The 12,096-nt window shown below is 42.3% G+C and overlaps 1 protein-coding gene across 11 annotated transcripts in view; it reads right to left on the bottom strand.

The window, feature by feature from the left end:
- The window catches only part of ADARB1 (adenosine deaminase RNA specific B1), a 489,575-nt gene that overhangs the window by 98,448 nt on the left and 379,031 nt on the right, over positions 1-12,096 (bottom strand). For 8 of the 11 annotated variants that reach the window (XM_033944607.1, XM_033944606.1, XM_033944609.1 and 5 more), the window contains one exon: positions 4,271-5,193. In XM_033944607.1, the coding sequence (XP_033800498.1) occupies positions 4,271-5,193 (923 nt within the window). Of the gene's footprint in view, positions 1-4,270; positions 5,241-9,455; positions 9,598-12,096 lie in introns of those variants that run through there. The other 3 variants (XM_033944613.1, XM_033944614.1, XM_033944612.1) reach the window with 3 other exon arrangements.

Raw genomic sequence — 12,096 nt, 5'->3', positions numbered from 1 at the left:
GAAGGAGACAGTTGCCAGGGCATGGGGGAGCGAAGGGGACAGTTGCCAGACCAGGGAGAAAAGAAGCAAGGAAGGAGTGAGAGAGGAAAAAGAAAGAGAGAAGATACTAGAGCATGGAGGGGGAGGGAGAGATGGGGGAGGAGAGAGATGCCAGGACATGGGGGGAGGGAAGGGAAGGAGACTGAGATGCCAGCCCATTGGGAAAGATTGGAGGGAGGGAAAGGAAGGAAAGGAGATGTCAGAGCATGGAGGAAGAGGGAGAGATGCAGGAGAAGAGAGATCCCAGGGCATAGGGGAAGGGAAGCAAATACTAGACAATGGGGTGAGATGGGGTGGAAGGAGGGAAGGAAAGGAGAAGGGAGAGATGCCAGAGCATGAGGGAGGGAATGGAGACAGAGAAAAATGGAAGGGACAGAGGAAGAGGGTGGACGCTGGATCGAATGGAGAGTGAAGATGAGGAAAGCAGAAACCATAGACAACAAAAGGTAGAAAAAATATTTTTTTGTTTGCTTTAGAATAAAGTAGTATTGTAGCTATACTGATAAATACAGTGGTACCTTGGATTACGAGCATAATCCGTTCCAGGAGCATGCTCGTAATCCAAAATGCTCGTTTATCAAAGCGAGTTTCCCCATAGGAAATAATGGAAACTCGCTTTGATGCGTTCCCACCCCCCCACCCCCCACGTCCAGCAGCGCTGCTCCCCCACTCCCCCCCCGCGTGAACCGGCCCCCCGCCCGAACAACTTAAACTTACCCCCATGCTCAAGCCTGAGCATGCCCATCTGCACATGCTCAAGTACTTCTAATTCTCCCTCTCGCCGAGATTCTCGGGAGAATTAGAAGTCCTTGCTCAAGGCAGGCAGAAGCCGGAAGATCTTCTAGGCACCGACACAATCTGTGCCTGCATACTGGTGCCAGACGGGGGGGTAAGTTTAAGTTGTTCGGGCGGGGGGCCGGTTCGCATGGGGGAGGGGTGCCGGTTGGAGCGAGGGGTCCTTTGTGAGCGGGGGGGGGGAGCGATACTGGTTATCGGGGGGGATGCTCACAAATCTAGTCAACACTCGCTTTGCGAGTCAAAAGTTTGCTGAGTGTTTTGCTCGTCTTGCAAAACACTCGCAAACCGAGGTTTGACTGTATTTATAAATAGAAAATGGAAATAAGGTAATCTTTTTATAGGCCTAATTTTAATACTTTTTTATGACTAACTTTTGGACACCAAAATCCCCTTCCATAGGCAGTAGCTTACCAAGGAGGGGGCAGTCTACCCCAGGTGCAGCTCCTAGGGGGTGCTCCTCCAATCTTTTTTTATATGGGGAGGAGGTGTTAAAAAAATGATTGGCCCCAGGTGTCTTATACCCTAGATATGCAACTGGGTTAAGAGGTTGGAGGGAGAGAGGAAGAGCACAAAGATGGTAAACAAGCCAGAAAGGTGGCTCCTCCTCCTCACAGGTGAACCATCTCTAATTCTCCTCCCCTCCCCCCGCTTGCCTGCATTGGACCTAGTTGGTGGATGGTATGGGGGATGTGCTTGATCTTGTTTGTGGGGAAAGGAGATGGGCCAGCAGTAGGTTCCTTGAAACTCAGTTTTAAATGGTGTTTTTTTTTTTTTTTTACTAAGCTTGGGCGCCTACTGCTGCCTAAAAATAAAAAATCAGTGCTGGTTAAAGACTTCAGGCCTTATTGCCACTGAATATCTCTGTAATCATCATTTATCTAGTTAGCAGCACTTGCTAACTGAATAAGTGCCTTACAATATCAGCTCCCATATAACTAATTTTATTATGATGTTTTAAACTGAACTTTTCTTTTACTCACTTCCTTTTTTTGCTTCTTATTGTTTGAACATTTTGCATCTTCTTTGTGTTTTTGCAGAAAAGCAGGTTAAAGTATATGAGGATAGAAACACAGAAACATGGTTCTTTGAGTTTGTCTGGCAGGATTTATTGTTTTGCTTTACTGATATCCTCTAAGAAGCTGCTTCCCTAGCCAGCTGGTCAGTCTTGCCTAGTAGTTGGGACAGCCCTTTCTCCACTCTCATTTTGGATGCTGATGGGGGGGGGGGGGGAGAGGTGAGGGGGTTGCCAACTCCTCCCTTGTCTTAGGCAGCAGATTGCCTTGAACTGCCCTTGGCCCCTGATGTAGCAGTACTTGTGTCCCTCTCACCTCTCCTTGGTCCAATAGCACCTCTCTCTCTTTCCACTCTGGACCAGCATCACCTCTCCCTCACATCTCCCCTCACCCAGGTCCCTTTCCCACTCTGAGTCCAGGAAAACCTCTCTCTCTCCCGTGGCCCTAGTCTAGTAGCATCTCTCTCCCCCTCCCCAGTGTAGCAGCATCCCCTTCTCTCAGTCCAGCAGCACCTCTCTCTCTTCCTCCTTCCCCTGCCCCCAGTCTAGCACCTTTCCCTCTCACCTCCCCACCCAGGTCCAGCTGCACCTCTCTTCCTCTCACCGCCCCTGGTCCAATAGCACCTCTCTTCCTCTCACCGCCCCTGGTCCAACAGCACCTCTCGTCCTCTTACCTCCCCACTCTGGTCCAGCAACACCACTCCTTCCCTCCCTCAAGTCCAGCAGCACCACTTCCTCTCACACAGTTCCAGAAGCACCTCTCCCTCATTCTCTCCCCTGCCCCCTATCTAGCAGCACCTCTCCCTCTTATCTTCCTCCACCCAGGTCCAGCAGTACCTTTGTTCTTCCTCCTTTGCCCCCAGTCTAGCAGTCTTCTCCCTCTCCCTCTGTCCCTCACCCAGCAGTATCTAGGTTAAGAACATAAGAATAGCCTTACTTGGTCAGACCAATGGTCCATCAAGCCCAGTAGCCTGTTCTCATGGTGGCCAATCCAGGTCACTAGTACCTGGCCAAAACCCAAGGAGTAGCAATATTCCATGCTACCGATACAGGGCAAGCAGGGGCTTTCCACATGTCTTTCTCAATAACAGATAGACATTTCCTCCAGGAACTTGTCCAAACCTTTTTTAAAACCAGCTACACTTTCCGCTCTTACTACATCCTCTGGCAACGCGTTCCAGAGCTTAACTATTCACTGAGTGAAAAAAATATTGCCTCCTATTGGTTTTAAAAGTATTTCCCTGTAACTTCATCGAGTGTCCCCTAGTCTTTGTTATTTTTGATGGGAGTGAAAAATCGATCCACTTGTACTCCACTCAGCCATCTCTTTTTCAAGCTGAAGAGCCCTAACTGTTTTAGTCTTTCCTCATATGAGGCGTTCCATCCCCTTTACCATCTTGGCCGCTCTTCTTTGAACCTTTTCTAGTGCTGGGGATTTTGTGATTTGAGTGGGCTGTTGGTGGGGATTTCCCTCTCCAGTATATGGAGTTATTTTCCAATATGCGAATTTTATTTAAAATCGTAAACCACTTAAGATTACATTAAGATTAAATTTCAGGTATATCAAATTGAATAAATCTGCAAGTCTTTATGAAAGAAGCTGTGCAAAACAGGGAAACATGGAGAGGACTGGCCTACAGAGTATCCAAGGGTTGGACACGAGAATGGATAGAGTAATATGCTCCTAAAAATACGAGCCTCCAAAAACAGCAGCAATGGCAGCGCCCCGAACGGACCGCTTTGTGGCTCTCCCTCTGCCCCATCACCAATGATGTTATCAGTGACATGGCAGAGGGAAGGCCCCAGCGGGGAAGGACCTGAAGCAATCCACTCAGAGCGCTGCCACGGATTTAGAAAGGTCCATCAGCAGCTCATCTCCTTTTCTGTCCCTCCCCCCAACCAGCAGCATCAGCTCATCGATTCTGCCCCCCAATCAGCAGCAGCTCCTCTCACTTTCTGTCCCTCCCCAATCTATCTTTACAGTACTTGCGTACAATGCTGCCGGTACAGCACTGCAGCAATTCAGTCCATTGGCCTGCCTCTGGGACTTTGCTAGGCCAGGGCCCACCTCATAGGAAAGAGGAAATTGCATCACTGGAGGTAGGGTGTGGCCTAGTGAAGTCCTGGAGGTAGGAGGGCTGGCTGAATTGGTGTACTACTGTACAGACAGCATTGCAGGCAAGTTAAGACAGATTGGGGAAGGGACAATGGGAAAGCTGCTGTTTGTCTGGGGAGGGGGAGAAGGAAGGAGGGCAGGAGACATGCAAGCACTGTGTAACACTTGGGGTACACATATCACATGTTGGAAATCTTTGGTGTAAATTACTATTTAAAACATTATCTTAACCATTTTAAACAGCATGCTTTTGAATTATGCCTCAATCAAAGTATTTAAGAATGTATACTTATATTTTTCCTCACCTGGGGTAAATGTAACTGGAGCCCTTCACTGGGAATGGGCTGATGAGAAGGAGTTTGGTCCAACTGCATGTTAAAAAGAGATGCAAGAGTAGACTGAGCAGCCCGTGCCTTTGCAAGCTTCTTGTTCCTTCCTGATCCTTCAAATGTTTGACCATCTACAGTCACTGACATTATAAAGTTTTTAGCATGGCTTTCTCCGCTTTCTGAGACAAATTCATACTTCAGACCAGGACGCAACTCATTCAAAATCATTACAGGATTCTTTCCACTTGAAGGATAAGGAGATGGTGTGGATAGCGGCAACTGGACAAGATTACTAGAGCCAGTATTTGACAGACTATAGTCGCCAGTTGAGTTAAAAGAGTCATTTCCATTGGGCCCCAAGTAAAAGTTATTTTCTGATTGCAATGGTGTTTCAAATCCATTGAAGAGTGTATCTGGAAAGTCAGCTTGGTCAGAGGTAAAGTCTGTGTTTACAGAGAGAGTTCTTCCCATTGCTAGGTGTGCTTCAGATGCATTTGGAAACTGAACAAACGACCTTAGAGCCTTCTCAGCAGCATGGAGTTTAGCCTTTTTTTTGGTAGGACCAGAGCCTTCAAATGCTTGTCCATTAACTTCAACAATCATCACAAAAACAGGAGCATGAACTGGCCCAGTCTGAGACATCATCTTGTACTGCAGGCCAGGTTTAATTTCATTGAGCTGCATTAGGGCATTTTTTGGTAAAACAGGACCTGGTGTTTTCTTTCTCTTCTTGGGCCGAAACTTGGAGTGGCCATTGTTGCCCTCCTCTAGTGGGCGCTTTCTGTTGCTGCCACCCCCATTGGAAAGTTGAGTCCCTTCCCCTGTAGCTTGCATACTGCTGTCCTTGGATGGGACGTTGTCCAGGTTGCGATTTTCTTTAACATCAGTGCTGCTTGAACCTGTGGTGCCCAGAAAGAGTAACTTACAATGCCTTCGTTGCAGGATCTTGTAAATGTAAAATTTATAGATTCCTTTATTTCTTTGGAACTGGCTTAGTGGTGTGGGCTTACGCAGGACAAATACACTAACTCTAGCCCAAAAATGTAATTTCTCAGTACTGTCTTAAGTAAGGGTTCAGCTTTTCTACAAATAATGCATTGACAAGGCATGAGCTAAAGCCAAATAATTAATAAATATATTTTCTATTTGTTCTATGTTGATTTTAGGCAAAAAAAAATTTTTTTTAATACAAAACATCAGAATTTTCTCAATCCCTGAGATGGTGGCAAGTTTAGATAATCAAATAAAACATGCAGTAGCATTAAAGCAACACAACTATGTTAATAAAATAATACGATTATCATGTGTATCTTTCATGTTGTTCAATTTGGTTTTGTATAATAGAAGAACTCATTCATCTTGGAGAATTTTTTTTCAAACACTAGTAATAAAAATGTATACTTTCCTTGACAGTCTATTCTTTTGGGTTTTTAAAAAATTCAATTTATACTGGAATATACTGAATATACTGAAGCTTGGACTCCTAAAGAAGGCACCTTTATGATGCCAAACCACATGCCGTGTTGAGTCAGTATTGTTTCAGAATTTCATTACAGATCCCAGTGGAAACATCTCTCTATCTCTACTTTGTATTTGGTTATCTTTGATATCGTAGAGGTTTTTTTTTTCTGTCTCTTTGGATGATTCTTTTTGGTTATTGCTGACTTAGGGGTGGATATTTGGGCATGGATGTGCTAATCAGCTAGCATGCTGACATAATTGCTGTGCTAACTGGTTAGCGTTTCCATAATGCAGGAACCCTTGGCACCTCTTAAACAGCTCCCATGATCATTTTTTTAAACGGCTGCATGCTAATGCTAACATTGCCACATGGCGTATGGAGATAGACTTAAAAATCTCAATCTGTATACTTTGGAGGAAAGGCAGGAGAGGGGAGATATGATAAGAGACATTTAAATACCTACGTAATGTAAATGCACATGAGTCCAGTCTCTCATTTGAAAGGAAACTTTGCAATGAGAGGGTATAGGATGAAGTTGAGGTGATAGGCTCCAGAGTAATCTAAAGAAATACTTGTTTACAGAAAGGGTGGTAGATGCATGGAACAGTCTCCCGGAAGAGGTGGTAAAGACAGAGACTGTGTCTGAATTCAAGAAAGTATGGGATAGCCACATGGGATCTCTTAAGAGAGAGGAATAGATAATAGTTACTGCAGATGGGAAGACTAGATGGGCCATTTGGCCTTTATTTGCCATCATGTTTCTATGTTTCTATATGTACCGTATTTTTCGCTTGATAAGACACACTTTTTCCACCCCCAAAAAGGGGGTGGAAAAGTGGGTGCATCTTATGGAGCGAATATACCTCCGTCCCCCAGCATTCTGCTTCTGCTCGTCGCCCCCCCTGCCCACCCGCTACTGCTGCTGCCCTCTTACCCCCTTGCTGCCACAGGAAAGAAAGGGAAGGGCCAGCAACGTGCAACCGGGCCCACAAGTCTTCCCCCGACATCAATTCTGACGTAGGAGAGAAGGTCCAGGCCAGCCAATCGCTAGAGTTACGGCAGCAGAGGGTGAGGAATCGGCGCAGCAGGGAAGAAGGCAGGCAGGCTTCGGTGCAGGAGGGAGGAAGGACAAAGGCTGGAAGGCAGTGAGGGGGAGGGGGCACGCACTTGGGACTTAGGAAGGAAGGAAGGAGGAAGGGAGGAAATGGAAAGAGACAATTGTTGCACCTGAGGAAGGAAGGAAAGAAAGAAAGATAGAAAGAAAGAACTATCTAGTGCAACCAGAAATCACCAGAAAACAAAGGTAGGATTTCAATTTAGTGATCAAAATCTCTCTACTGCAGTATATTTATCTATTTTTCTAGGGGGCTGGGTTCAGAGGCACAATTTGGTTCAGAATATTTTTTCTTGGTTTTTCCTCCTCTAAATCTAGGGTGAGGAGCAAAAAATATGGTATAACAGAAAAAGGCTGAATTTCCAGCCATCCTAGAAACGGGCTTAGTGTGTGAGAGCCCACTTCTTAGGATGCTTAGCAAAGGGTCCCTAAATTATTAAAAGAAAGGTCCATAAACCATAGATGCCAATAAAAAAATATAAACATTAATAAGATAGATATAGGGAAATTCATTGTTTATTCCTGGAATAAGAACCATAAACTTGTTTTACTTTTTTGGGATCTTGTCAGGTGCTTGTGATCTGAATTGGCTACTGTTACAGATGGAATATTGGATTTGATGGACCTGTCTGTCTGTTCCAGTACGGAAATGATTATGTACTAAATATAATGGTGAAAATATTCTCGATTCCACAGTATGAGCTCCCTCTCACAAATGAAAGACTAATTTGAAAAGCTACAAGACATGTTGGTGCTCATTTTCAAAGCAGATAGATGTCTTAAAATACCTAAAAAAATCCATCTGCTAAAAGCATTCAAATCCTGATTTTGGAAAGTCAGAATCTGGAAGTATCACACTGCAATTTATCCAAATAGTTAAGGGGGAGGGGGGTGTTGTGAGCAGAACTAGAGTGAGTCCAAAAGTAGGAAGTCCAACAGGGATTTTCGAATGGGAAGAAACGTCAATGTTTAAAAAGGGCATTTTTATTTAGACCTGCTTTAGTCACATCTAAGTTACAAAACAGTGCTCTAATTGAGCAGCTGATAACTGCAGAGATTAAAGCATGATCCCCTCCCTGTCCCCTGAGAGTGAAACTGGAAGGGAAAATCAGGTGCTATATAAGCTCCAGGTATTACATCCATTCTGAAAAAGCAGCAAACAAATTAGAGGAGTAGCTTTGGTAGTGCAGTGGACTGTGAACTATGTGACCTAGGTTCAAGTCCCACTTTAGCTCTCTTTAAAAAAAAAATTTGAGCCTTCCAGAAACAGAAAAATATATATTTTATCTAAATATATGAAATCCCTGTAAATCTTAAGGATATTGAAAAGGTGTATATTCAGGTACAGTAGGTATTGTTCAGGCCCTGGAGGGATCACATTTACAAAAAAAAAAAAAAAAAGTTATAGTGGAGTTTGAACCTGTATCCCTTAGTTTACAGTTCACTGCACTAACCAGTGGGCTAATTCTCTGTTCTGCAGGTGTGGCCATATTTTTGGAAATGATACTAGACAGATGTTTATGTCCTTGTTTTTTCTGTCAGTCAAAAGTTGGACTTTGAAAAATGGCTATTCATTTTGGATATTTTCAGTGCAAAAATGTCCATCTCACAGCCATAATTGAACAGGAAATCTAGATGTCTTTCCTGTTTTATTATGGCTGTGAGATGGAACTTTTTTGGAGGGAATTGGCCTCCACAAAGTTGGGATACTGGGCTAGATGGACCATTGGTCTGACCCAGTTAGGCTTCCAGCCTATTTCTTATGTAACCCTTTCTTCTTACATCCTGTATTTCGCTGATTGTCCAGCCTTCTTCAAATGTGAACCGCCTAGAAGTCTTTCGACTATGGCGGTATAAAAGAATAAAGTTATTATTATTATTTTTATGCTCTTATGACCTTTTTATTGTTTTGGGACTTGCTCCTCTTCTTTGTCAATTTGAGCCAATGTGTCAGAAATTCTGAGCTTGTCTAATGAATTGTTTAAACAATGTGCCTAAAGGGGAATACAGATTTGTAGCTGTTAGGACTTCTAGGGCACAAAACTTCTAGCACTATGAATAGTTTGCAAAACAGACAATGTAAGATCTGAAGAGCTGAATCCTTTTAAACTGATTGCTACTCTGAGTTTGCATAAGGTAAATTGTTTCCTTAAGTTGCACTGATACACCTGCACACACCACTAGCCAGTTAGCAAAGTTGATGGAACAGTTACTAAATTTTCATTTATAACATCCTCCAGCAAAAGCTCGATAGGTTACTCCTTTCGGCGCTCAGAATGAGACCAAAAAATAGAGCCAAAGAGGAGATTCAGTGTTTGTTAATTTAAAATAGATTTAAAACAATTACTATATAAAATATTATGCGGCTAGGAAAATAGTTGTTATTATTATTACCATACTTAAAAATAAATTATTAAATTGTCATATATGTTTGTTATGTATTTCAAGTATTGCACAGCTATTATATACAACCTAAGTGGCAACATAAGAGGTATATTTGGTATGTGACAATGTTAAAAACATCTCTTTGTGCCATTGTATTATTAAGATATATTACATATTTCCAGTACAAAACAATAACTTACCTGCAATTCTAGTTTTCTGAATGTATAATAGTAACCTCTATGGATCCCCACTCTTGGTCAAAAGGCTTCTATTGTAAGACATTAGGAGAGGTGCACGATAGACCAGTGTTTCCAATCCAGTCCTAGAGGCACACCTAACTAGTCTGGTTTTATAGAAAACCATAATGAATACACATGAGACAGATTTGTATATCTTAGAGGCCTACTATAAAAATCTATTTCATGCATATTTATTATAGATATTCTGAAGACCAGACCAGTTAGGTATGTCACCAGGGCAGGCATGGGAATCACTTGGAGAAATACATATCTATTAGAATTTTTTTTAATTTTTTTTTTAAGATCTTAAATTCTTAAATTTCTAAATAAAACATGTTCCAATTACAAAAATAAGTTTATAGAGTAATTTTTTTTCTCAACACAAACACCCCCTTTTATGAAGCCGTGTTAGGCTTTTTTATGCTCCGACGCTCATAGAATTCCTATGAGCATCGGAGCTAATATTGTTGCAGCCAGCGATAAAAAAGCCTAACGCGACTTCGTAAAAGGCGGGGTGGGGGTGGAAGTTTCCTTTACAAAGCTTTAATAGTCTATAAAGTGTGAGCGAACAATACAGTGTGTCTTATATTGGCTAAGATTAACCAAGTGACAATAATGACTTTTGAATAGTAGAAGCAAATATCTTTTCTTTTTAAGGCTATAAAAAGTGATGTTCAACAGAATGAATCTGGTTCAATTAAACCAGTACACAATCCAGAACGATGCAAAGCAGAAATTATGACAGAGCAAATAAATAAACTGAGCATTCACAAAATTCACAATCATGACACTTTTTGGGCTCCTTTTATGAAGCCGCATTAGTGGCTTTAGCGCGCGGGACTTTTAATCAGGCGCTAACCCCCGCGCTAGCTGAAAAACTACTGCCTGTTCAAGAGGAGGCAGTAGCGGCTAGCGTGGCCGATGGTTTAGCGTGCACTATTACGCGCTTTAAACCGCTAGCGCGGCTTTGTAAAAGGAGCCTTTAATAGGTACATTTAAAAAATGCTTAAATATGTATTTTGAAAGTGTACTAATGTTATCATTTCTGAAGAATCCTCGTGAAAAAAAACAAAATAGGGAAGAGTACAAAATACTCTAATACAAAGATCTTCCCAACCCGATTCTAGGTGGTACAGGAGCGGAACAAACCTAAAATTATCTACTAAACAATTGAAGCAAAAAAAACTATCAACAAATAAATATTATAAATGTGATGGGCAGGTCCTCAGTTTTCACAGCTGCTGGGGAATCCTCCCTCAAAGCACTGCTGACACAATAGTGCACCCAAAGGGGTATCTCCTGTGAAACATCCCTGGACCTTGGCCGGTGTGATAAATCAGTGTGAAATTTAAAGTGCACAACAATAAACGTGCTGGAAAAGGTTTGTTCCGCTGCTCCCGTCAAGAAAGGGTAATACAGCAACCAGAGTTCTTGCCTATGCCGAAGATGGCAACAAAATTTAAAAAAAAAAAAAAAAAAAATTACAATTTTGCTGGATTTTGAGTGAAATAGAGCACAGTACTTATCTGCTGGAATACAATCAAGGAGATGCCGAAAATCAGTTTGCATATGTAAAGATCCAAATAATCCGCGTGCTATACAAGTCCAATGGGGCTCCATTTCAAAGGTTAAACCCCCTTCATCAGGAACTTTGAACTGCTAGTCTCTGCTCGTATAGATTGAAAGCCACCCAGCAATCTGTGAACATAGGCAGATTTAAAAATGGCGCCATTGGATCTAGACAGTATGCGAACTGATTTTCGGCATCTCCTTGATTGTATTCCAGCAGATAAGTACTGTGCTCTATTTCACTCAAAATCCAGCAAAATTGTGATTTTTTTTTAAATTTCGTTGCCATCTTCAGCATAGGCAAGAACTCTGGTTGCTGTATTACCCTTTCTTGACGGGAGAAGAGGAACGAACCTTTTCCAGCACGTTTATTGTTGTGTATTTTAAATTTCACACTGATTTATCACACCGGCCAAGGTCCAGGGATGTTTCACAGGTGATACCCCTGTGGGTGCACTATTGTGGCAGCAGTGCTTTGAGGGAGGATTCCCCAGCAGCTGTGAAAACTGAGGACCTGCCCATCATATTTATAATAGGGTTTTGGTTTGTTTTTTTTTGCTTCAATTGTTTAGTAGATAATTTTAGGTTCGTTCCGCTCCTGTACCATCTAGAATTGAGTTGGGAAGATCTTTGTATTAGATCATTTCTGAAGAGCCATTCTGGGCTCTAATTTCTCCTTTTACAAAAGGGGTGAAGTGTACAATAAACTACAGACCTGTTGGATTTCTCTTTGTTTTGCCTTCTGTACAATAAGCTATAAACACTTTTAAAAGGCTGGCACAAATACATGAATCAGTGGGGCTTTGGTGAGAATAAACAGTAGCTGTAAGGGTTCTGGATTCCATCGATTCCAGATCCCTCTGGTGCTGACAGGATAATGTTGAATGAAAGAAGCTGTAAGATGTCTGAAGATAAAGACAGAGCTATGATTGAAAAAAAATTCAAGCCCCCCTGGCCTATTTAACCTCCATGTGTCAGATTTCTTTTAAAAAAAAAAAAAAAATTAGATTTTTTTTTTAAAAATATAGGGCTC

This window comes from Geotrypetes seraphini, chromosome 5, assembly GCF_902459505.1.
Source record: "Geotrypetes seraphini chromosome 5, aGeoSer1.1, whole genome shotgun sequence".
Classification (NCBI taxonomy): domain Eukaryota; kingdom Metazoa; phylum Chordata; class Amphibia; order Gymnophiona; family Dermophiidae; genus Geotrypetes; species Geotrypetes seraphini.
Note: the sequence above shows the minus strand (reverse complement) of the source record. Positions and strands in the feature narration are given on the sequence as shown.